Source organism: Tachysurus vachellii, chromosome 9, assembly GCF_030014155.1.
Source record: "Tachysurus vachellii isolate PV-2020 chromosome 9, HZAU_Pvac_v1, whole genome shotgun sequence".
In the NCBI taxonomy this organism is placed as follows: domain Eukaryota; kingdom Metazoa; phylum Chordata; class Actinopteri; order Siluriformes; family Bagridae; genus Tachysurus; species Tachysurus vachellii.
Window position 1 is genome coordinate 4,349,715 of NC_083468.1, and position 24,002 is coordinate 4,373,716.

At 33.2% G+C, this 24,002-nt stretch overlaps 2 protein-coding genes and 1 long non-coding RNA gene across 6 annotated transcripts; all 3 read right to left on the minus strand.

Moving 5' to 3' along the window:
* Positions 1-1,724: 1,724 nt before the first annotated feature.
* Positions 1,725-2,375, minus strand: LOC132851337 (uncharacterized). Its single transcript, XR_009649021.1, has 3 exons — positions 2,334-2,375; positions 2,129-2,170; positions 1,725-1,965 (listed from the first exon to the last, which is right to left on the minus strand). It is a non-coding gene; the product is annotated as an uncharacterized LOC132851337 (long non-coding RNA).
* A 2,346-nt stretch (positions 2,376-4,721) lies between these two features.
* Positions 4,722-15,784, minus strand: LOC132850942 (immunoglobulin superfamily member 1-like). Of its 4 annotated transcripts, XM_060877421.1 has the most exons (16): positions 15,721-15,784; positions 15,523-15,564; positions 15,013-15,321; positions 14,470-14,778; positions 13,075-13,383; positions 12,533-12,841; positions 8,741-9,049; positions 8,205-8,513; positions 7,766-7,876; positions 7,634-7,658; positions 7,503-7,531; positions 7,386-7,416; positions 6,224-6,276; positions 6,036-6,060; positions 5,872-5,912; positions 4,722-5,693 (listed from the first exon to the last, which is right to left on the minus strand). In XM_060877421.1, coding segments are annotated over exons 1-16 (2,238 nt in total). In that variant the 5' UTR covers positions 15,746-15,784; the 3' UTR covers positions 4,722-5,691. The 4 variants fall into 4 exon arrangements, with proteins under 4 accessions (XP_060733404.1, XP_060733403.1, XP_060733402.1 ...); XM_060877419.1 differs by having other exon boundaries at positions 4,723-5,912; XM_060877420.1 differs by lacking the exons at positions 5,872-5,912; positions 6,036-6,060.
* Positions 15,785-17,646: 1,862 nt separating this feature from the next.
* On the minus strand, positions 17,647-22,405 carry LOC132850944 (uncharacterized). The gene is made up of 12 exons (XM_060877425.1): positions 22,251-22,405; positions 22,015-22,150; positions 21,896-21,928; positions 21,486-21,779; positions 21,046-21,354; positions 20,805-20,906; positions 20,360-20,387; positions 20,235-20,266; positions 20,068-20,089; positions 19,450-19,487; positions 19,298-19,323; positions 17,647-17,932 (listed from the first exon to the last, which is right to left on the minus strand). Exons 2-12 carry the CDS (start codon positions 22,037-22,039, stop codon positions 17,927-17,929), a joined length of 915 nt encoding a protein of 304 aa, XP_060733408.1. The 5' UTR covers positions 22,040-22,150; positions 22,251-22,405; the 3' UTR covers positions 17,647-17,926.
* Between the last annotated feature and the right edge of the window lie 1,597 nt (positions 22,406-24,002).

Consider the following 24,002-nt stretch of genomic DNA (forward strand, 5'->3'; position numbering starts at 1 on the left):
TAACCTGGCTGCCTCATTTGAAGAGAAGCTTTTCCCCTTTGTCCAATATGAATAAAACTGACTTATAACTGACTGATAACTGATAAACTGACTGGGGATGTGGTAGCCTAGTGGTTAAGGTGTTGGGCTACCAATCGGAAGGTTGTGAGTTCGATTCCTATATCCACCAAGCTGCCACTGCTGGGCCCCTGAGCAAGGCCCTTAACCCTCAATTGCTCAGTTGTATAAAAATGAGATAAAAAAATGTAAGTCGCTCTGGATAAGGGCGTCTGCTAAATGCCATAAATGTAATGATATCAGGTGCTATTGAGCAATTGATTGATTTGTTACACATCCTGTTCTGGAAAGCTGTGCGTCTGCATTTATGAACTGATAAATGACACTCCTTAAGAACGCCCAACAGTCACTAAATCCACCAAATTGAAGAGGCAGAATATCCACAGCAACCTTTAGGGCACACGCATACCAGAGGAAACGAAAATAAAACGATAGTTTTTAACAAGATCGTGTAACGGACTAGTCGCAGCAGTCCTTCCAACGCACACGCATACCGGGGGTACGTTATCAAACGATAGTAGAGTCGCGAGACTTTAAACACCTGTGTAATTATCCTACCCACCCTCTTAAAGTTAAAGTAGTCTCATTCCGGTCACACTCGTTTTAAGGACATTCATGTGTGAGAATGACGATTCACTTGTGTAAGTAGCGCTAGGGTAGTAGAATAGTACGGTGGCCGGGAAGTGCAAAACAAATTAACAAATCCGAAAACACATTAACAAATCCGAAAACACATTAACAAATCCGAAAAAACACATTAACAAATCCCAAAACACATTAACAAATCCCAAAACAAATTAACAAATCTGAAAACAAATTAACAAATCCGAAAACACATTAACAAATCCCAAAACAAATTAACAAATCCGAAAACACATTAACAAATCCCAAAACACATTAACAAATCCCAAAACAAATTAACAAATCCGAAAACACATTAACAAATCCCAAAACACATTAACAAATCCGAAAACACATTAAGAAATCCCAAAACAAATTAACAAATCCCAAAACAAATTAACAAATCCCAAAACACATTAACAAATCCCAAAACAAATTAACAAATCCCAAAACAAATTAACAAATCCCAAAACAAATTAACAAATCCCAAAACACATTAACAAATCCCAAAACAAATTAACAAATACCAAAACAAATTAACAAATCCCAAAACACATTAACAAATCCCAAAACACATTAACAAATCCCAAAACAAATTAACAAATCCCAAAACACATTAACAAATCCCAAAACACATTAACAAATCCCAAAACACATTAACAAATCCCAAAACAAATTAACAAATCCCAAAACACATTAACAAATCCCAAAACAAATTAACAAATCCCAAAACAAATTAACAAATCCCAAAACAAATTAACAAATCCGAAAACACATTAACAAATCCCAAAACAAATTAACAAATCCCAAAACACATTAACAAATCCCAAAACACATTAACAAATCCCAAAACACATTAACAAATCCCAAAACACATTAACAAGTCAGACAACCCAGAAACGGTAGTGTATCGTTTTTGAATGGAAACTTACCGATCATTGGACAAGACACCTGTCACTCAAGATATACAGGTATGGAATCTTATGTGTAATGTGTAAAGTTCTTGTTTAAATATAAGAAAATAACAGAATTAATCCACAGTAAGTAAGTAAACACAGCTGTATCTCCCAGAGTCTTGTAATGAAATATTACTCAGAGTGAAGGTGTGCTCGTCTTTATTGTCAAGTAGTTCTAATCTCTCTCCAACACCATTTTTACACAAATACATGTGAACTGATTTATCTAATCTCTGAATATGAGAAATGCTGCATTTTAATATTAAATGTTCACCAGCTTTTCCAGTGGAAGCTCCGAAAATTTCTGCCGGGAAAATTTCCAAAGCATCACCTATTAAAAAAAAGGAAAATGCTACTTTATCAGTAGGACCATTATTACTAAAAAGTAAGTTATTGTTAAATCCATGTCAGTTGTTTTTTTTTCTGAAATTGAGATTACATTTTTTTTAATTCATGCAAATTTTGTAATTTTTGAGGAAAATAAAATAAAGTACCTTCTGATGGAGAGTTCAATAAGGTTAACATTAAAGGCATGTCTTGAAAGAAAGAAAGACACAAAGGTCATTCAGTTAAATTGAATCAAACTGAATTCTCAGTAAAACATGGCCTTTAAAAAAAGTTACCATTTAATGTTTAACATTTAATTTCCCTGCATCAAAAATGCATACATTCAAAAATACATAAATTCAGTGTACTTACAGATATTAATGCACAACTTGTCCATTGTTGCTCAAAAACCTCACAAAAATTTCACATTAATGTGTATTAATCATACACTTTTTATATCAGTGTAGGCACCACACTGTAACCAGCCCAACTCTTCTCATTGGACGTCAGCAAGATGACACGCGTTGAACCGATCTTAGCCTTGTTTTTTCTTGTTGTTGTTTTCAATGATTAATCTTTATCGCTAATAATAATGCTGTACCTTCTTTATAAAATTAGCATTGAATCATGCATACTTACAAATGAGCTGATGATCATAAACAGATTGTCTATAAACTTTAGAGAATATAAGAATGGTAGAGAATAAGAATATAAGAGATTGTTAATGTTGTAGCACAGATCAGGTTAAACAAAAATGTAATGCAATGCATGTATCTGTATAAATATTCATATCTGGGAGGATGTGGCTGAAGGTCACAGTTTCAAAACCTCAGCTCCGTCATTCCAGTTCATTAAGCAGTTAGTAGAGATGAATGAATTCAATTCAATTTAAATTAATTTGAATAGCGCTTTTAACAATGGATATCATCTCAAAGCAGTTTTACAGAACATAAGAAACTGAGGAAAAACTCCCTCAGATGGAAGAAGAAAACTTGAGAGGATCCAGACTCAACAGAGAACCTCTTTGTCATTTGGGTGGAGTGTGTTATTATGTATAATGTCCTTTCTATGTCCTTTCTATGTCTCTTAGAACATCCGAATACTTCATGAAGCGGAACACAACTGGAGCTTGTACAATCTCAGGATCTTCACAGGGTTAGCCTCATCTCAATGAAGGTCAGTAAATTATCATGACACAGAACTGGAACTGGTACAATCTCTGGATGCCTTGGGATGGGTAGAAAAGAAAAGCAGTGGAGAGAGATTAGCGTAGCTGCTGTTCATAACAAGAACTGGATGCGAATGTGCCGCAGATGTATTAGAGCACAAGATTTTGGGGTGTATTTTGTATACACCTGACTAAAGAGATATGTCTTTAATCTACATTTACACTGGGAAAGTGTGTCTTAACCCCAAACACTATCAGGATGGCTATTCCAAAGTTTGGGAGCTAAATACAAAAACACTACTACTACCCTACTACCTTTAGTAGACTTTTGATTCTGGGAACTACCAGAAGTCCTGAGTTTTGTGAGCTCAAAGAGCATGAAGGATTGTAGGGTGTTAGATACATGGGAGCTAAACCATTTAGAGCCGTGTACGTAAGTAGCAGCAGTTTGTAATCAATTCCAAGTAGCCAGTGTAAAGATAATAAAATTGGTGTTATATGGTCATATTTTCTTGTCCTGGTAAGAACTTTAGCAGTTGCATTTTGGTCTAACTTTTGGTATGAGTGCTGTAATTAGTGCAACGCTACATGTTCACTTTTATGATTATGGTCATTGTGCTACAAACTTATCTGACTGCTTAGCCACATGGAAGCTAAAACTTCCTGCTATTACATTTACAGCATTTGGCAGATGCCCTTATTCAGAGAGATTTACATTTTACCACGTTTTTTATACAATTGAGAGTTAAGGGATTTGCTCAAGGGCCCAGCAATGAACGCTTAGAGGGCTTAGATTTCAAACTCATGACCTTCTATTCCGTGGTTGAAGGCCTTAATCAATAAGCTACCACATCTTTTTGGCTACATCTTCTCTGGTCTCAGTGCTTTACAACAACAACAAAAAACAGTAATGTACCTCATTCATATCTGTTTTTCTTTAAGTAAGGAAAAACACATGATAGAACATGCTCTTATGTGAAAATGCTGCACATCAAGAGGAATGAGATGTGGCACAATGGCACTCTGCCGTGCGTTACACCCTTAATGTATTACTTTTATATAATAACATGATTTGTAGTGTCTTATTCCTCAATTATGTCAGTGATTTACCAATAATTTCAATGATTAATTTATTGAGAGAACACATCACTAATGCTGTTCAACCTTATAGCTGCCTAAACAGTCATTCCCTTACAAGTATCTCGCTCTTTCTCTTTCTCTTCTACCTGAACATTGTAAACGTTTGTAAATCATTTCGTTATTATTACTTTTAGGTTATATGGAATGTCCGCTGTACAGTGTATATACATAGAAACAACGTATAAGAACGAATATATTAATAAACCCATTGTTCATTTCTGTTCTATGCTGTTGGACATAATGAACATTCTGATCAGATTCATACATTAAACTGTGGTATAAATCACATTATCTGTTTATTCCAAATAATGTTCACGACTATAATTATTATAAAATTATATGAATTAGCACATTGCTAAAGATATCTAACAAATCATTTGGAAAATCAAGCAGAGCCTATATTAGTAACAAGGGCTATTTAATAAAAATAATCAAAGTTTAGGTATAAACTTTGGTTTATTATATAGATGTCTGCATTTCACAAAATATATCACAATGATCATGATTAAAATCTCATGGAATCTGTATGTTCAAAGTTTATCAATATATTTTATCCCATAAAATGTAAATTAGTAAACGAGGCATCTAGAGATGTATCAGCTCCGGTTGTGTTCCGCTTCATGAAGATCTTTAGCTTCAGTGAGGAGATGCCAACTACATGGGGTCTTTGAGGACAACAACCTCCTAATCAATACACAATTGTCAGACTGTATATGACTGTAGAAAGGACATTATTCATAATATCACCCTCTCACACCCTCCAGTTTCACCCAAATGAAGATGAGGTTTCCTTTTGTGTTTTGTTCCTTTCAAGGTTTCTTACTCGTCCATCTATGGGAGTTTTTCCTCACCAAAGTCACCTCAGTCACCGCAGACTTGTTCATTGAGAATAAATACAAACATATTTAAATATGTCTAACATTCATCTTAAACTTTGGTATAATATTAATCTTTGTATAGTAAACTTTTTGTACTACATTTCTTATGTTCTATAAAGCTGCTTTGACACAATGTCCATTGTTAAAGAACTATAGAAATAGAATTCAATTCAATGTGCTAAAACCCGGACTAGCAAATGCTAATACAGAAAATAAAAAATAAAAAAATAAAAAATAAGAAGAATGTACAGCCTCATTTAGCAAGAAAAATAAAATATTGAATGTGTTTAAACATTGAATGTATAATGTCCCGATTCTACTCTAAAATCTTCACATACTGTATAGAACAGTAGTAAAATCTGGTTCTATTGTTTTAGTTATTGTTTTGTTCTAGTCTTTACATAGTAAACATTTTTTAAAGTTTTAAATGTTTTCCCTGTTTGTATGTCAGATACCAGCTTATTTATTTCTTCTGCTTCAGCACTTTTGCATAGATGGCTGTTGCTTCAGATTGTTCGGTTTCTCTTTGCGTCTTCGGGTCATTTTCTGTCAAGATAAAAGTCGAGTATAGCTGATGCTTAGAAAATGTTTCACTGTGCAGGACAGGATTAAATCACATACAGTAACTGAATTGGAGCTATGTATTAGATTGGTGTCCGGATGCTAAGTATAACTGGAAATGAAGTCTATGTACGTGGATGATGCACTAAGCTGTATATCTCACAGGGTTCAGCAAGACTGTAAACCGCCATTCTGTCAGTATCACTAGGAAAAGACAGAAAGACAGATTAGAGTTTAAGGTTATACAATCAGCACTCATGTTATAGTTAAACACCAAAAGAGTTTATAATACTGTGTATATACTCTGCTTAGGCCATGTTTTCTTACCAAGTAGTAAGCGGTCCAATGTTCCCTGTCAATACAGTGATTTTAGTTTTTTATACATAATACTAATTTAATGGTAAACAATTGAATTGTTTATTGAACTTATGGACACTATTGAGACTTTTCTATTTGGTCAAATAACTTACTTGGATAATTTAATGATCATGTTGAACTAGATAATTTGATGTTACCTTTTACTTCAGGTATTGTGGCGTATTCCCCAAGGTCATTGTTAAGGTCATTACTGTAAGAAAAAAAGGCGAGCGAGAGAGAGAGAGATAGAGATAGAGAGAGATAGAGATAGATAGATAGAGAGAGAGAGAGAGAGAGATAGGGAGAGAGAGAGAGAGAGAGAGAGAGAGAGAGAGATAGGGAGAGAGAGAGAGAGAGAGAGAGAGAGAGAGAGTGAAAAAGAGAGAAATTCATTCATTTAGTGAATTACGAGCTGCTGAGAGGGAAAAAAAGGAAGATTTAAAGATTTAATCTAATCACACCCACCAAAAAGTATATGTAATAATTTAAAAAGTATTAATAAAAGTTGATATCTTATTATTTTTGCATTTTATTTAATTTTATTTCAACATAATTTGCTTTCGTAGGGGGGCACGGTGGCTTAGTGGTAAGCTAATATTTATCAGTTCCTGCCTCCACCTTGTGTGTGTGGAGTTTGCATGTTCTCCCCGTGCCTTGGGGGTTTCCTTCGGGTACTCCGGTTTCCTCCCCCGGTCCAAAGACATGCATGGTAGGTTGATTGGCATCTGGAAAATTGTCCCTAGTGTGTGATTGCGTGAGTGAATGAGAGTGTGTGTGTGCCCTGTGATGGGTTGGCACTCCGTCCAGGGTGTATCCTGCCTTGATGCCCGATGACGCCTGAGATAGGCACAGGCTCCCCGTGACCCGAGGTAGTTCGGATAAGCGGTAGAAAATGAGTGAGTGAGAGAGTAATTTGCTTTCATTTTAAACCTCACAATTGATCCTTGAGAATAATTGATTAATAGTGTACACTGGCAGTGATTTTTATTTTGTATGTCGTTATGCTGATTTTAATTGTAATTTTAATTATTAATCATTCTTTTTCAATACAATTTTTTATATCATTAAAGTTAATGTTGATGTGTCAAACCCATTTCTGCTCTCTGAGATGCCTCAAGTGTAAAATTTGATCTACAGCCACTAAAATGATGTGAAATGTTATCAGCAGAGGGAAAAACACACGTCTCACACTGAAAGACATTTTATATTTTGTATCAGACTCACAGCCAGAAAATCATTCATTTCTTTATACTGGTTAAAAATATCCCATTTGTCATTTTACTGATTAAAAACATTGAACAAAATGTCATATAGCCTTACCTGTTGACTGTCTGGTTTACTTGTCCTAAACCTTGAAAACACATTGAAACTCATTTTAATTATACACGTAAAATATTTAAATTATTTATAAATTCCTAAGATTATTTAGGAATTTACCTTCACTGTTACTCAAATTTACAGGTTCACTGCTCGAGACAGAGAAAGTGTATTAGTCTAAAACCATAAGTTTACCATTAGATATTCTGATAATCCAATATTTTAGACTGATCCTAATATATTTATTGTACCTCTGTCCTTGGACTCGACACAACTCTGCAACAGCACATATTAATAGTTTATTTTTCTTGGTACATTTGATCGATACATATTATGTAATAAATCTGCTTATTGGAAGATACACAGATGTCACTTTTACTTACGGTAATGCTGATATATTATCAATCTGTAGCGATACATTTGAATAAAGACAACACCGACCAGGAGAAGAGCAGCAAGATAGATCATGACGTCTTTCCCAGAATCTCTATCATCTATGTTAACAGTAATAACATACAATAGCTAGGTTAGTGTTTCCAAGAAGCTTTCGGAACAAAATTTCAACAAAAAACAAACAAACAAACAAAATTTCAAAAATTTTAGGCCAGAATCCAATGGGTTCAATATATTTTAAATAAGATTTTTAAAGGAAAAGGTAATAATAATTTAGTTGTTCAAATTCAATCTAATTTCTATTCTAATTTAGTTATACTAAACTCTAATGTTTTTTATGAAACCTTATTTCAGTTAATTTCACAGAGTTAGTTTAAATCATACTACAATGTCAGGATTATGATTAAATATATTAATTTAATGTCTTACCGTTGACTTGGACATGGATGGAGTTTTCTCCTGATCCTCTGACGTTCTTCGCATAATACCGTGTGAATGAGTAAACACAGCTGTATCTCCCAGAGTCTTGTAATGAAATATTACTCAGAATGAAGGTGTGCTCGTCTTTATTGTCAAGTAGTTGTAATTTCTTTCCAACACCATTTTTACACAAATACATGTGAACTGCTTGATTTGAGCTCTGAATATGAGAAATGCTGCATTGTAATATTAAATGTTCTCCAACTTTTGCTGTAGAGGTGCCGAAAATTCGTGCCGGGAAAATTTCCAAAGCATCACCTATTGAGAAATAGTAAAAATCACATTTTCAGTCAGGACAAACATTTTTTATAGTATGATGATGCATGGTTATGTAGTTATTTATGCAAAATAATAGAACTTCTGGTAGAGTTAATGTTAAAGAACTGTATTTCCAGAAAGGAGGAAATAATAAATAGAAAGGACAAATTGGCTAATTTCTTTTTTTTTTTTTTTTTTTATAATTAATTCACAAAAATATTTCTTACCACTGACTTGAACATGGATGGAGTTTTTTCCTGATCCTCTGACAGTCTTTGTAGGATACAGTTTAAATGAGTAAACACAGCTGTAGCTCCCAGAGTCTTGTAATGAAATATTACTCAGAGTGAAGGTGTGCTCGTCTTTATTGTCAAGTAGTTGTAATCTCTCTCCAACACCATTTTTACACAAATACATGTGAACTGCTTGATTTGAGCTCTGAATATGAGAAATGCTGCATTTCAACTTGACATTTTGACCAGCTTTTGCTGTGGACTCTCCAAAAATGTTTGCTGGGAAAATCTCCAAAGCATCACCTATAGAACAAACATAATACCTAAAAATGACCTCACAGAAATAATCATCACATGAATAATTGTATCTTATAGAAAGAAAAATGAAAATGAGACTTTTTTTTAAAACTAAGATTAAACAAGATTTCCTTTGTGAACAATGATGTTAATGTTCATTACAGCCATGTATTGAAGTGTGAGGGAAAAATAAAGAAATGAAATACCTTCTGATGGAGATAAAGATGTTGATATCATTAAATAAATATCTTTTCCCATAAAAAAGCAAAAAAATATAGATATATTAAATATAAATTAAGACAACAGTATTCTCATTAATGATTTTTTGCAATCTGAAGTTCAATTATTAAATAATTTTCTACATTAATTAAATAGAAAATGGCTCAAATGTCATTAGTCACTTACAGATTGTGGTGCGGCACATGTCCATTTTTGATGAAGCGTAAATTACCGTCTGCTATTGTACAGTGTGTGTTGGTGGTGGGTGAACATTTATTAGCCATAATATAACCAGCCCAGCTTTTACTATTGGACAGAAACAGCAGCAGCACACGACCCTTACCAGCGATTTGTTTCTGCTTCTTAATCGACTACAATAAACCTTAGATTGTACCTAAATTATTTATTGTTCTATCAATTAAACCATATATCATTTACTTCACACACATATATAGATATCTGCTTTATATTTAGATAGATCTTATCTTTATAGAATTTTTTTAAGAATTTAATTGACTTTTTATTTTTTATTTTATATAATTCTATCATTTCTATCATTTTATTTTTCCACACAAGTGCCTTTTTTACTAATCTACTCATAGCCAATTTAAATTTTTTGAGAAACACTTAATACTGAAAAAAAAAATCTTTGCTAAAGATTAAATAATGTTAATTAAAATAAACTACATAACTGTGATTACAGTGAAAAAGAATTCAGGCATTTTATTTTTTCATTCTAGTTTCAAGAAGCCTTAACTTTCATCTGTTTATGAACCATAGATACATGTCATGAGCTGGTCCCAGAAAGAGACCTGTGTTTCTCATATCAGAATCAGAATCAGGTTTTACACACACATTTAATTTGGTACAGGCTTTTGGTGACCTTTAGAAGTACAGACATAAATAATGGCTATAGGGTTTGTTAACAGAGGCCTGTGTTGATATTCTCACTGCTAAGTTTGTGTGTTTTGTGAGTTTGTTCTCAGCAAAAGTTAACCAAAGCATGTGCTTTTTTCAACAGCATGTTCCTAAAATACCTACAGTGGTGTTGCTACCTTTCAGTTATTGATGTCTTGGTTTATGCTGCATCTTACAAGTAGAGACGGTTGACTTCATTGAGGTTGTGTGTATTTTCCTGACCCGAGAAAACTCACGTTTCAGCATCACACATTGTCATTTCTTTGTGTAAACTTCTCCTTATTCTGCATTGTGTCTGACATTAGTCAATACCATGTGCTGAAATGGCTGTATTCTTCATTTAAAATTATATTTTTAAAAAATGAATTACATTTTAAAATTTTTTATTATATTCATTACACTGAAGTACTGTGAATTTTTAGCAATAAACCTACAATTCTGTGTCCATATCCTAGAGGACATCTCAGAGGACATCCTAGAGGACAGCTACAGGCCTGACAGCACTGCCTCTTTGGATAAAAGTGCACAGCATCTATACTTTCAGAGATGGATCAAGATAGGCAAACTGTCCTAACTGGGCAGCCTGTTTGTATCTATATTTATAGTTTAACATTGTAGTTATTCGTTTTTTAAATTATATTAGATTGTTTCTTCTTATGAACTAGCTATTTTTTGTTATAAAATTAGTTAATAACTATTATTACTATAGAAGTAGAGAAGTAGGTTTTATTAGTTTTAGTTCTATTCATTTTATATGTTTAAGATGTATGACAGATGCCATTACTTTTTCACTCCTAAAGCTTAACTCATGCAAACTGTTAGAAATTTTGAAGCATGAGACAGTGTGTCACTAGATTTGCTTATTTAAAAATATATATTTGGCTTTCTAAGCAATGCAAGAAATGGTCATTAACCATAAAACAACATTTAGATTGATTTTTATCTTCAATATTCTGTTTCACTGTGAATATAGCTGGAGCAGTGGTGGCTCTGGGTTGTCAAGCTGCCACTGTTGGGGCCCTTGAGCAAGGCCCTTAACCCTCACTACTCCAGTGGTGCTGTATCATGGCTGACCCTGTGCTCTGACCCCAACCTCCAACGTTGGGATATGTGAAAAAAAAAAAAAAAAAAAAAAAAAAAAAAAAAAATATATATATATATATATATATATATATATATATATATATATATATATATATATATATATATATATCACAAAATAAAGTTTTCTACTTCTTCTCTGAATACAAACTATTTCCATTTTTGCTCTACCATCATTTTACTATAAACAAAAAATAACAATCTTCCTAGATTTTTATATACCAAAAAATTAAAATTGACACTTGTTTTGTTGCTTACAGTCAACAGATTACTATTAAATTTATTTACTTTTAGCATGATATCAATTTCCATCCACAGTAGATATACACAGAAGGAAAAACCATAAAGTACAGAATTTTTGTACAAAATTTATAGGTAATATTGCTAATTAAAATAAATGTTTGATAATGACATTCTCTCTAGATCCAATTAAACATATCTGCTATGTCTGAATTCTCCTGAAGTTATACACTTTTACTCTGGTACCATTTGTTGATTCCAGTAGAAACATTTCACCATGTCAGCTCCCCAATATTCACTTCCACAGATTTTCACTTTCAGGCTTGTAATATATCAGTCTTCCTTATATTCCTTATATATCTGTGTTCTGTACTTCAAAAAAACATACTAGATAATACACAAGAATAATCCTCTGAGTGTTGACCCCGGTCTAGACATGCTGAATCTTATGCATCGATTTCATCCTTGGTTTTGACTGAGCTGGTGAATGTTCTGGAAGCATGTGACCTTGTTTTGATGTCAAACACCACGACGAAACACGCGAACATGATCACTCCAACTGAGAACACTAATCGTACAAGATTTCTTTCAAATACTGGATCTGGAAGAACAGAAACTGATCTCAGTAGAGTTTTATTCAGAATTAGTTTCTTTTTTCATTGGACTAAAGAAGTGAAAGTCATCCTTACCATCTGTTTTAGCGTTATCTCTTGGATCTATAACAATAAATGGATGTGCACATAATAAAATTATTACTTGTAATATACAGTAATCAAAACTAAAATATTAAAATTGTCCTTTGTACATTCTCATGTACATACATGTCCATTGTGATGTATTTTAAAATTGCAATTATTTCTGTACTAATAAAAACATGTAAATTAAACAAATACCTTTTGTTCATTATTTAATCTAATAGTTGAAATAATCATATTATTATTGAGAAATTTTTACATACAATTACATTACTCTATTTAACTACAAATTCTGACTAAGTCAAACATTTCTTACCGTTGACTTGAACATGGATGGAGTTTTCTCCTGATCCTCTGACATCCTTTATATAATACCGTGTGAATGAGTAAACACAGCTGTATCTCCCAGAGTCTTGTAATGAAATATTACTCAGAGTGAAGGTGTGCTCGTCTTTATTGTCAAGTAGTTGTAATCTCTCTCCAACACCATTTTTACACAAATACATGTGAACTGCTTGATTTGAGCTCTGAATATGAGAAATGCTGCATTGTAATATTAAATGTTCTCCAACTTTTGCTGTAGAGGTGCCGAAAATTCGTGCCGGGAAAATTTCCAAAGCATCACCTATTGAGAAATAGTAAAAATCACATTTTCAGTCAGGACAAACATTTTTTATAGTATGATGATGCATGGTTATGTAGTTATTTATGCAAAATAATAGAACTTCTGGTAGAGTTAATGTTAAAGAACTGTATTTCCAGAAAGGAGGAAATAATAAATAGAAAGGACAAATTGGCTAATTTCTTTGTTTTTTTTTGTTTGTTTTTTTATAATTCATTCACAAAAATATTTCTTACCACTGACTTGAACATGGATGGAGTTTTTTCCTGATCCTCTGACAGTCTTTGTAGGATACAGTTTAAATGAGTAAACACAGCTGTAGCTCCCAGAGTCTTGTAATGAAATATTACTCAGAGTGAAGGTGTGCTCGTCTTTATTGTCAAGTAGTTGTAATCTCTCTCCAACACCATTTTTACACAAATACATGTGAACTGCTTGATTTGAGCTCTGAATATGAGAAATGCTGCATTTCAACTTGACATTTTGACCAGCTTTTGCTGTGGACTCTCCAAAAATGTTTGCTGGGAAAATCTCCAAAGCATCACCTATAGAACAAACATAATACCTAAAAATGACCTCACAGAAATAATCATCACATGAATAATTGTATCTTATAGAAAGAAAAATGAAAATGAGACTTTTTTTAAAACTAAGATTATACAAGATTTCCTTTGTGAACAATGATGTTAATGTTCATTACAGCCATGTATTGAAGTGTGAGGGAAAAATAAAGAAATGAAATACCTTCTGATGGAGATAAAGATGTTGATATCATTAAATAAACATCTTTTCCCATAAAAAAGCAAAAACAAATATATATATATATATATATATATATATATATATATATATATATATATATATATATATATATATATATATATATAAAATATAAATTAAGACAACAGTATTCTCATTAATGATTTTTGTGCTCTGACCCCAAAGGGATATGAGAAGAAAGAATTTCACTGTGTCTGTAACATATATATTCTCTGTATATATATATATATATATATATATATATATATATATATATATATATATATATATATATATATATATTTATATCACAAAATAAAGTTTTCTACTTCTTCTCTGAATACAAACTATTTCCATTTTTCCTCTACCATCATTTTACTATAAACAAAAAATAATAATCTTCCTAGATTTTTATATACCAAAAAATGAAAATTGACACTTGTTCTGTTGCTTACAGTCAACAGATTACTCTCACTCACTAACTCACTCATCTTCTACCGCTTATCCGAACTACCTCGGGTCACGGGGAGCCTGTGCCTATCTCAGGCGGCATCGGGCATCAAGGCAGGATACACCCTGGACGGAGTGCCAACCCATCGCAGGGCACTGTGCCCCCACAGTAATAATCATCAAAACTAAAATATTAAAATTGTCCTTTGTACATTCTCATTTACATATATGACCATTGTGATGTATTTTAAAATTGCAATTATTTCTGTACTAATCAAAACATGTAAATTAAACAAATACCTTTTGTTTATTATTTAATCTAACAGTTGAAATACTTAATCATATTATTATTGAGAAATTTTTACATACAATTGCTTTACTCTATTTAACTACAAATTCTGACTAAGTCAAACATTTCTTACCGTTGACTTGGACATGGATGGAGTTTTCTCCTGATCCTGTAACGTTCTTCGCATAATATCGTGTGAATGAGTAAACACAGCTGTAGTTCCCAGAGTCTTGTAATGAAATATTACTCAGAGTGAAGGTGTGCTCGTCTTTATTGTCAAGTAGTTGTAATCTCTCTCCAACACCATTTTTACACAAATACATGTTGACTGCTTGATTTGAGCTCTGAATATGAGAAATGCTGCATTGTAATATTAAATGTTCTCCAACTTTTGCTGTAGAGGTGCCGAAAATTCGTGCCGGGAAAATTTCCAAAGCATCACCTATTGAGAAATAGTAAAAATCACATTTTCAGTCAGGACAAACATTTTTTATAGTATGATGATGCATGGTTATGTAGTTATTTATGCAAAATAATAGAACTTCTGGTAGAGTTAATGTTAAAGAACTGTATTTCCAGAAAGGAGGAAATAATAAATAGAAAGGACAAATTGGCTAATTTATTTGTTTTGTTTTTTTTTTCTTTTTTATAATTAATTCACAAAAATATTTCTTACCACTGACTTGAACATGGATGGAGTTTTTTCCTGATCCTCTGACAGTCTTTGTAGGATACAGTTTAAATGAGTAAACACAGCTGTAGCTCCCAGAGTCTTGTAATGAAATATTACTCAGAGTGAAGGTGTGCTCGTCTTTATTGTCAAGTAGTTGTAATCTCTCTCCAACACCATTTTTACACAAATACATGTGAACTGCTTGATTTGAGCTCTGAATATGAGAAATGCTGCATTTCAACTTGACATTTTGACCAGCTTTTGCTGTGGACTCTCCAAAAATGTTTGCTGGGAAAATCTCCAAAGCATCACCTATAGAACAAACATAATACCTAAAAATGACCTCACAGAAATAATCATCACATGAATAATTGTATCTTATAGAAAGAAAAATGAAAATGAGACTTTTTTATTAAAACTAAGATTAAACAAGATTTCCTTTGTGAACAATGATGTTAATGTTCATTACAGCCATGTATTGAAGTGTGAGGGAAAAATAAAGAAATGAAATACCTTCTGATGGAGATAAAGATGTTGATATCATTAAATAAATATCTTTTCCCATAAAAAAGCAAAAAAATATAGATATATTAAATATAAATTAAGACAACAGTATTCTCATTAATGATTTTTTCCAATCTGAAGTCCAATTATTAAATAATTTTCTACATAATTAAATAGAAAATGGCTCAAATGTCATTAGTCACTTACAGATTGTGGTGCGGCACATGTCCATTTTTGATGAAGCGTAAATTACCGTCTGCTATTGTACAGTGTGTGTTGGTGGTGGGTGAACATTTATTAGCCATAATATAACCAGCCCAGCTTTTACTATTGGACAGAAACAGCAGCAGCACACGACTCTTACCAGCGATTTGTTTCTGCTTCTTAATCGACTACAATAAACCTTAGATTGTACCTAAATTATTTATTGTTCTATCAATTAAACCATATATCATTTACTTCACACACATATATAGATATCTGCTTTATATTTAGATAGATCTTATCTTTATAGAATTTTTTTAAGAATTTAATTGACTTTTTATTTTTTATTTTATATAATTCTATCATTTCTATCATTTTATTTTTCCACACAAGTGCCTTTTTTACTAATCTACTCATAGCCAATTTAAATTTTTTGAGAAACACTTAATACTGAAAAAAAAAAATCTTTGCTAAAGATTAAATAATGTTAATTAAAATAAACTACATAACTGTGATTACAGTGAAAAAGAATTCAGGCATTTTATTTTTTCATTCTAGTTTCAAGAAGCCTTAACTTTCATCTGTTTATGAACCATAGATACATGTCATGAGCTGGTCCCAGAAAGAGACCTGTGTTTCTCATATCAGAATCAGAATCAGGTTTTACACACACATTTAATTTGGTACAGGCTGTTGGTGACCTTCAGAAGTACAGACATAAATAATGGCTTTTGTTAACAGAGGCCTGTGTTGATATTCTCACTGCTAAGTTTGTGTGTTTTGTGAGTTTGTTCTCAGCAAAAGTTAACCAAAGCATGTGCTTTTTTCAACAGCATGTTCCTAAAATACCTACAGTGGTGTTGCTACCTTTCAGTTATTGATGTCTTGGTTTATGCTGCATCTTACAAGTAGAGACGGTTGACTTCATTGAGGTTGTGTGTATTTTCCTGACCCGAGAAAACTCACGTTTCAGCATCACGCATTGTGATTTCTTTGTGTAAACTTCTCCTTTTTCTGCATTGTGTCTGACATTAGTCAATACCATGTGCTGAAATGGCTGTATTCTTCATTTAAAATAAAATTTTAATAAAACCATCTAAAAATATTGATATTTTATTATATTCATTACAGTTAAAACATTACACTGAAGTACCGTGAATTTTTAGCAATAAATCTATTTTCCAAATTTGTTTAGCCTCATACTTTTTACATTTATAGCCTTTACATTCTAGTCCATATCCTAGAGGACATCTCAGAGGACATCTCAGAGGACATCTTAAAGGACATCTCAGAAGACATCTCAGAGGACAGCTACAGGACTGACAGCACTGCCTCTTTGGATAAAAGTGCACAGCATCTATACTTTCAGAGATGGATCAAGATAGGCAAACTGTCCTAACTGGGCGGCTTGTAGTGTTTATTTATTTATTTATTTATTGGCTACTGCAGTACAGAGAGCATACTGATGTGTTGCATTCTTTATGATATGCCAGATGCAGATCTGCAGATAAAATGTTCACAGGGTTGTCCATCCTGCCACTGTTTTTGCCTAGGAATTTAGGAGTCTTGTTTGATACTACAACATACTTAAATAAGTTCTAGTGTCCCTATTGCCCATTGTCATTTAAGTGTAAATATAAATCTTAAAATTATGTTGTTCTACATTAAATATATATATATATATATATATATATATATATATATATATATATATATATATATATATATATATATATATATATATATATATATATACTCTATATATATACTCTATATATATATATATATATATATATATATATATATATATATATATATATATATATATATATATATATATATATATATATATATGTGTGTGTGTGTATGTGCGTGTGTGTGTGTGTGTGTATATATATATATATATATATATGTGAGTGTGTGGGTATTTGTGTATATGTGTGTGTGTGTGTGTGTGTGTGTGTGTGTGTGTGTGTGTGTGTATAGGAGTGTGACGGAAACTAAGTTTATAGTAACGTAACGTCACAGAAATGGATACGAACATCAGCATGTTTCATTTATTTTGAACACCAACGTTATTAAAAGTAAAAAAAAAAACAGACAACAATATTGGACAAAAGAAACATTATAGAGTATATAGAGTATAGAGTATAGAATAGTCCTGAAGTTTCTGCAGTTTCTGTCGTAGCCATTGTTGTTATTGCTCTTCTCACACCTAGAAAAGAGCAGCATACTGAATACAAAATGCACACAAGTGGACCTTTGATAGATCCTTATTGTTATCATGCTAGAAACTAATTAAAGGAAGCTGTTAGGCCACCATGAGCCACCAGATGAGCTCAAATGCTCATTGGCATGGATTATTATGGGTCATTTAATTTTATTATAACTCTGACATAACTCCAAAATCTCCCAGTGCCCTTCAATTGGGTTGCGTTTCAGTGAGTGTGAAGGTCATATCACATAACATCATTTTCATCCTCATCCTTTCTATCTTTCATCTTTCGGCCATTTCATGGAGCTACACCATGCCAGAACAATTAATAAATGCCCACACAAAACATAGAGCTTTTATTTCTCTTTGTCACCCATCTGGTTATATCATTCAAATTGTTTTGTCAGCTGCATGTCGGTATGCATAATTGATGAATGATGAACAGAGAAGAGACGGGTGTGATGTAGGAGCAAGGATGCACATTAGTCTTATTCAGAGTCGGAGACTTGGATTTAAAGTCTATGTGTTTGGGGTCAACCGTCCAGTGGGACAAGGAGTGTGGAAAAGAGGTGAAGAGGCGAGTACAGGCAGGTTAGAGTGAGTGGAGAAAAGTGTCAGAAGAGTGTCAGCAAGAATCAAAGGAAAGGTGTAGAAGACAGTAGTGAGAGCAGCTCTGCTGTATGGGTTAGAGACTGTAGCAGTGAGGAAAAGACATGAGGCAGAGATGGAGGTAGCAGAGATGAGGATGTTGAGGTTCTATTTAGAAGTGATGAGGATGGACAGGATTAGAAATGAGCACATCAGAGGGACAGCTCAGGTTGGCTGTTTTGGGGACAAGGACAGAGAGGCTAGATTGAGATGGTTTGGACATGTACAGAGGAGAGAGATGGTTATATTGGTAGAAGGATGTTGGAAATGGAGCTGCCAGGTAAGAGGCCAAGAGGAAGAACAATAATGTATATATAAAAAAAATAGTAAGTAGTCCCTAATATGAGTCTAGTGGATTGCCAATATATTGCTGCATGAATAGTCCCAATTATAATACATTCCAAGCGTCTTACATTTATATAATGTATACATCAGAGCAATTGAAGGTTAAGGGCCTCTTTCAGGGGCCAAGGAGTGGCAACTTGGTGGCCCTGGGGTTGAACCCACAACCTTCCAAGCAGTAAACCAACACCTTAACCACTGAGCTAAGACTTCCAATTACCATGTAAATCACTTTCACGTTTCTAAAATACTTGATCCAGTACATCCTGTTATTTTGTATATTATCTGAATCTGAAAGTGGAACAATATTTTTTTTACTTAATTGTTTGGGGGGAAATAATTAAAACTAACAGCTATATACAAACAAAATCTTACCTGATAAGTTGCATATGAAGAACTTTCTGTGTGGGGCAAAAAAAAAAGCTTTAAAAAACCATTCACCTGTTCCATAACTTCACAGCAAAGGTCATATGAAGGTGCAACAATTAAAGATGTAATTATTAAAGCTTACTGAAGAGAAGACTCACCACTGTTTGAGGAGGATTGATCCCATTCTGTACCAGAGCTGAAACAGATGTAAATAAATATACACTATAACGCTGTAGACATACAGTACACGCTTTAACAAGGTGTAGAAGCGTCAAGAGATTTGCAGGATTGGGAGTAACACTTAATGTGTAGGACATGTGAAATACATGCATTTTGTTCTTGAAAGGCCTGTTACCAGCTGCATATTTGTATTCCAGATAAATAGTCAATGCCCGTCTCTGATCTCAACTGTTTTTGCTCTTCAAACGATTTAGTGATGAAAAATAAAACCTTTACAGCAAGACTTTAATACGTGGCTATGTAAAACTTGATGACATAGTTTTGCTATCACAAAACGTTCAAATAGAAAATGTAGGTTCTTAGATCTGTTCAAAGAACTAACTTTTCAACAAACACCCCAAAAAAAATGATTCCCATTGCTGAATTTCATTCCTTGCTATTCTTAGCTAGCAAGCAGTAAACCAAAGCAGAGATCTGAAGTGACACACATGTATCTGCTGACCCTTGTGTGACTAATAATTTCCAACTGATATCTAACTTTGAGACCGAGACCTGGAATAAATAAATAATTAAATAAATCGAATAAATCAGTTTACCTGTGTTCAGTCTGCACTTCATCTGTTAGTAGTGAAAGAAGTCAACGATCATTTCAAGGCAGTATTACATATAGAGTATTAGAAATTTTTGAAACAAAAATACAAAAATTCTACTCCTTCTGCATTTCATATATTTCACTTTGTAAATGAACTGTAAAAAAAATGACCTTGGTTCATCTCTGCATCTCTTGGGTCATGACTGTGTTCAACAGAAACATCAAACGTGAATATAAATATAAATAAATATAAAAATTCACAATAAATGTATTTTTTGAATTAAAGACTATCAAACCTTTCACTGTGGCCTTTAAAGCAATCAACTGAAAAAAAATATGTTGCATAAGAAAAGTCAGTCATGTTTATAATATAATATAATATAATATAATATAATATAATATAATATAATATAATATAATATAATATCATGTAATATAATATAATATGATATGATATAACATAATATTATATTATGTTATATCATATTATATTATATTATATTATATTGTATTATATTATATTATATTATGTTAAATAATATTATTTAAACAATGGTATAAATAATATAATATAACATAATATAATATAATATAATATGACATAATATAATATATTATGTCATATTATATTATTTAAACAATGGTATAAACAATTGTTTTCTTAAGACATATTGTTTTGAACCTTATACTCACCACAGCTTATTGTCTTCAACGCTTTTAATACACAAAACTGTAACTGACCTTGATTTTGAAACTTTCTCATAGAGACAAGTCCAAGACACAAAATAATCAGCAGCAGAGACACGACACCACCAGTAATTATTAGAGTTTCTTTAATGTAGTCTGGAAACGAAGAGTATTAATAACATCAATAAATTAATAACACATAAGATAGGATAAAACTCCAGTCTGTTTAGTTAGAGTATAATTGGTGGATTGATTTTCTTGGATTAATTCAGTGTGTTTGGTGTCTGCATCTTACCAGTAACATGAAGGATGACTTCATTGACACCATGTACATTTTTAGGAAAATGGAAAGGCTCTGACATCAGACAACAGATGTATGTTCCAGCATCTTGTATACTGACTTCTTTTAGAGTAAACCTTGCCTTGTTCTTTGTCATGTCCCAAATAGTCATCTGAATCACAGTGCTGTTCTTATACAGAACGGCATAAACGTTGCCTTTCTGGATCCTATCAGGTAAGTTTAAAGAAGTACACTGGAATTCAACATCAGATCCTGTTATTACGTTTGTCTGAGACAAGGCTATCACTGCCGGGACGAAGGAATCTGGACGGAATACAGTTATAAATGGAAGAAAATGGAAATGAATAGTAGGAATTATTAGCAGGATTTAATCGTAAACTATCACATGATCAAAAAAAAAAGAGAAGAAAATAAACCACTTTTAAAAATCTTACCGTTTGTAGTAATGAAGATAAAATTTATGCCATTTTGTATCACTTGATCAAAGTTATGCTTATGCACTGAAAAGACACAACTATAATTTCCTGTGTTGTCCTTTCTATTGTCGTCTATATAAAATGTAACATCTCGACAACCCGATTTCATGTCTATTGCAATACCATTTCTACAGAGGTAAATATAGAACTGGTTGTTCTGTGGGGTGTTCTTCAGCCCAAATGTGCTGCATGTGAACTTCAGCTTGCCTTTGTATTTATCTGAATAAACCTTTGCAGGATAGATTTCTTGACCTTCAAAAAAAAAAAAGAACGACAGAGATTTTTAACCCGAAATTAATACACTGACTGTGTACACATGTTTAAATGTAATGCTGAAGTACTTTATTAGTCCTTAAATAAATCAATACCTTCAGTTTGAGAAAACCAAATCACCAAGATCACTGTTAAATAGAATAAAAAAAAGCAGGTAATTTATTCATTCTTAAATTTATCAAAACAGTACTAAAGAAATATCTGAGTTACTTACTTAGCATAATGACGAAGCGAGGCATTGTAGCGAAGGATGCGTTCAGTTTGTGTGTGTTCAAGGGGGTGATAATGCAAAAGATAATTCTGCTCTGCAAGCAATGTTACCCTTACTGTACTGTAGGTCACTGAAATAACTGAGACACAAGCAGGAAATGTTAAACGGTTCAGTATAATTCGGTTCGAATTATGTGTTTATAATGTAAGAGTTTTTCCATTTATATATTTTTTTCTTACTGAGATGTTTGTGCTAACTTTGTTCTGCCATTTATCGAACAAACTCCAGGTTCTCATCAGACATGTGGGCCGAATAAATACATTTTAGTTTTCTGTTCAGACTTTATTTTATAATTTTGCTCATTTTGAATTTTTTAAAGATTATGGGCTAATTGTGTGTATTCTGTTTGTCAGTTCTTTGTCTTTTGGGCAGAGCATGGAATGCTGAAATTATTGCGATATCTGTGAACGGCCTAAATATTAATTCACCTGTTTGTCTCTGTAGGTCTATAATGCTATAATGACTACAATGTCTATGCCTTCAGTCTTACAACAGTATAAATAGATTTTGTGTGTGTGTGTGTGTGTGTGTGTGTCAGAAAAAGAGTGAGTTTACTTTTTGCCTGATGTAAAGCATGCTCACATTTATTCTGGCTCAGCGTGGTATACCACAAATACTAATGTTAGATCCTGATCGTTTGCTCGATTCAAAATGGAAAAAGTATTTGCTGCCTAACTTGCGTACATTGTTTCCACGTGATTGAACTGAGTAACGTTAACACGATAAGTTTTTTGTGCATCCAATATGATTCGAACTTACACTGTATATTTTCTTGAATAAATTGAACCTTGAGCTGAAAATCAAACCCACAAAGCTTGTACTGTACTTCACAACAGACTCGTTGCCACTTGCACCTTCTTCTACCACATTACTTCTACTTTCACTTACAAGACACGCTTTAATCGTCTAAATGCGATCCTTTAGCTGTACTGTTGTTCCCATCAGCACCAACATGCTTGTAAGACTTCACAGTGTATATATATATATATTTTTGTGTGTTGTGATGGACGTCAGGACATCGTATTAATGACATAATGTCATACTGTCAGAGAATGGGGAGAATGAAGAATTTTTCTTCATGGAAAAATACAGACCCAAGTGCAGGGATAACATAAAAAAGGGGTTTAATGAGGGAAAACAACAAATGCTACAAACACTAGGAACATGGAAACACAATACATGGAAACAACAATAACAAAAAACCAAAGACAACAAACCAAAGACAACAAACAAGAGACTCAGCCAATATAAAGCACAATACAACAGGATTAAATAATGGAGGAAATCATAGAAACACAAAGAACAGGAAGAAGAGGTGTGGGAGGAAGGTGAACACACGTGAACACAAACAAAAACAAAGGCACATGGTACACTCACTCACTCACTCATTTTCTACCGCTTATCCGAACTACCTCGGGTCACAGGGAGCCTGTGCCTATCTCAGGCGTCATCGGGCATCAAGGCAGGATACACCCTGGACGGAGTGCCAACCCATCACAGGGCACACACACACACTCTCATTCACTCACGCAATCACACACTACGGACAATTTTCCAGAGATGCCAATCAACCTACCATGCATGTCTTTGGACCGGGGGAGGAAACCGGAGTACCCGGAGGAAACCCCCGAGGCACGGGGAGAACATGCAAACCCCACACACACAAGGTGGAGGCGGGAATCGAACCCCCAACCCTGGAGGTGTGAGGCGAACGTGCTAACCACTAAGCACATGGTACAAGACACAAAATGCCAGAATGTCCCCCTAGTGGCCATGCAGGGAATAATCCCAGTCATTCCTGACACATACCATTGTCATAATAGTGTTTAAATCTCCTAATCTCTACTAATGTCTCTGTCATGGCATTAATACTGTCTATATAAATCACTAATGATATTATTATTTTTTTTTTACATTTACATTTATGGCAT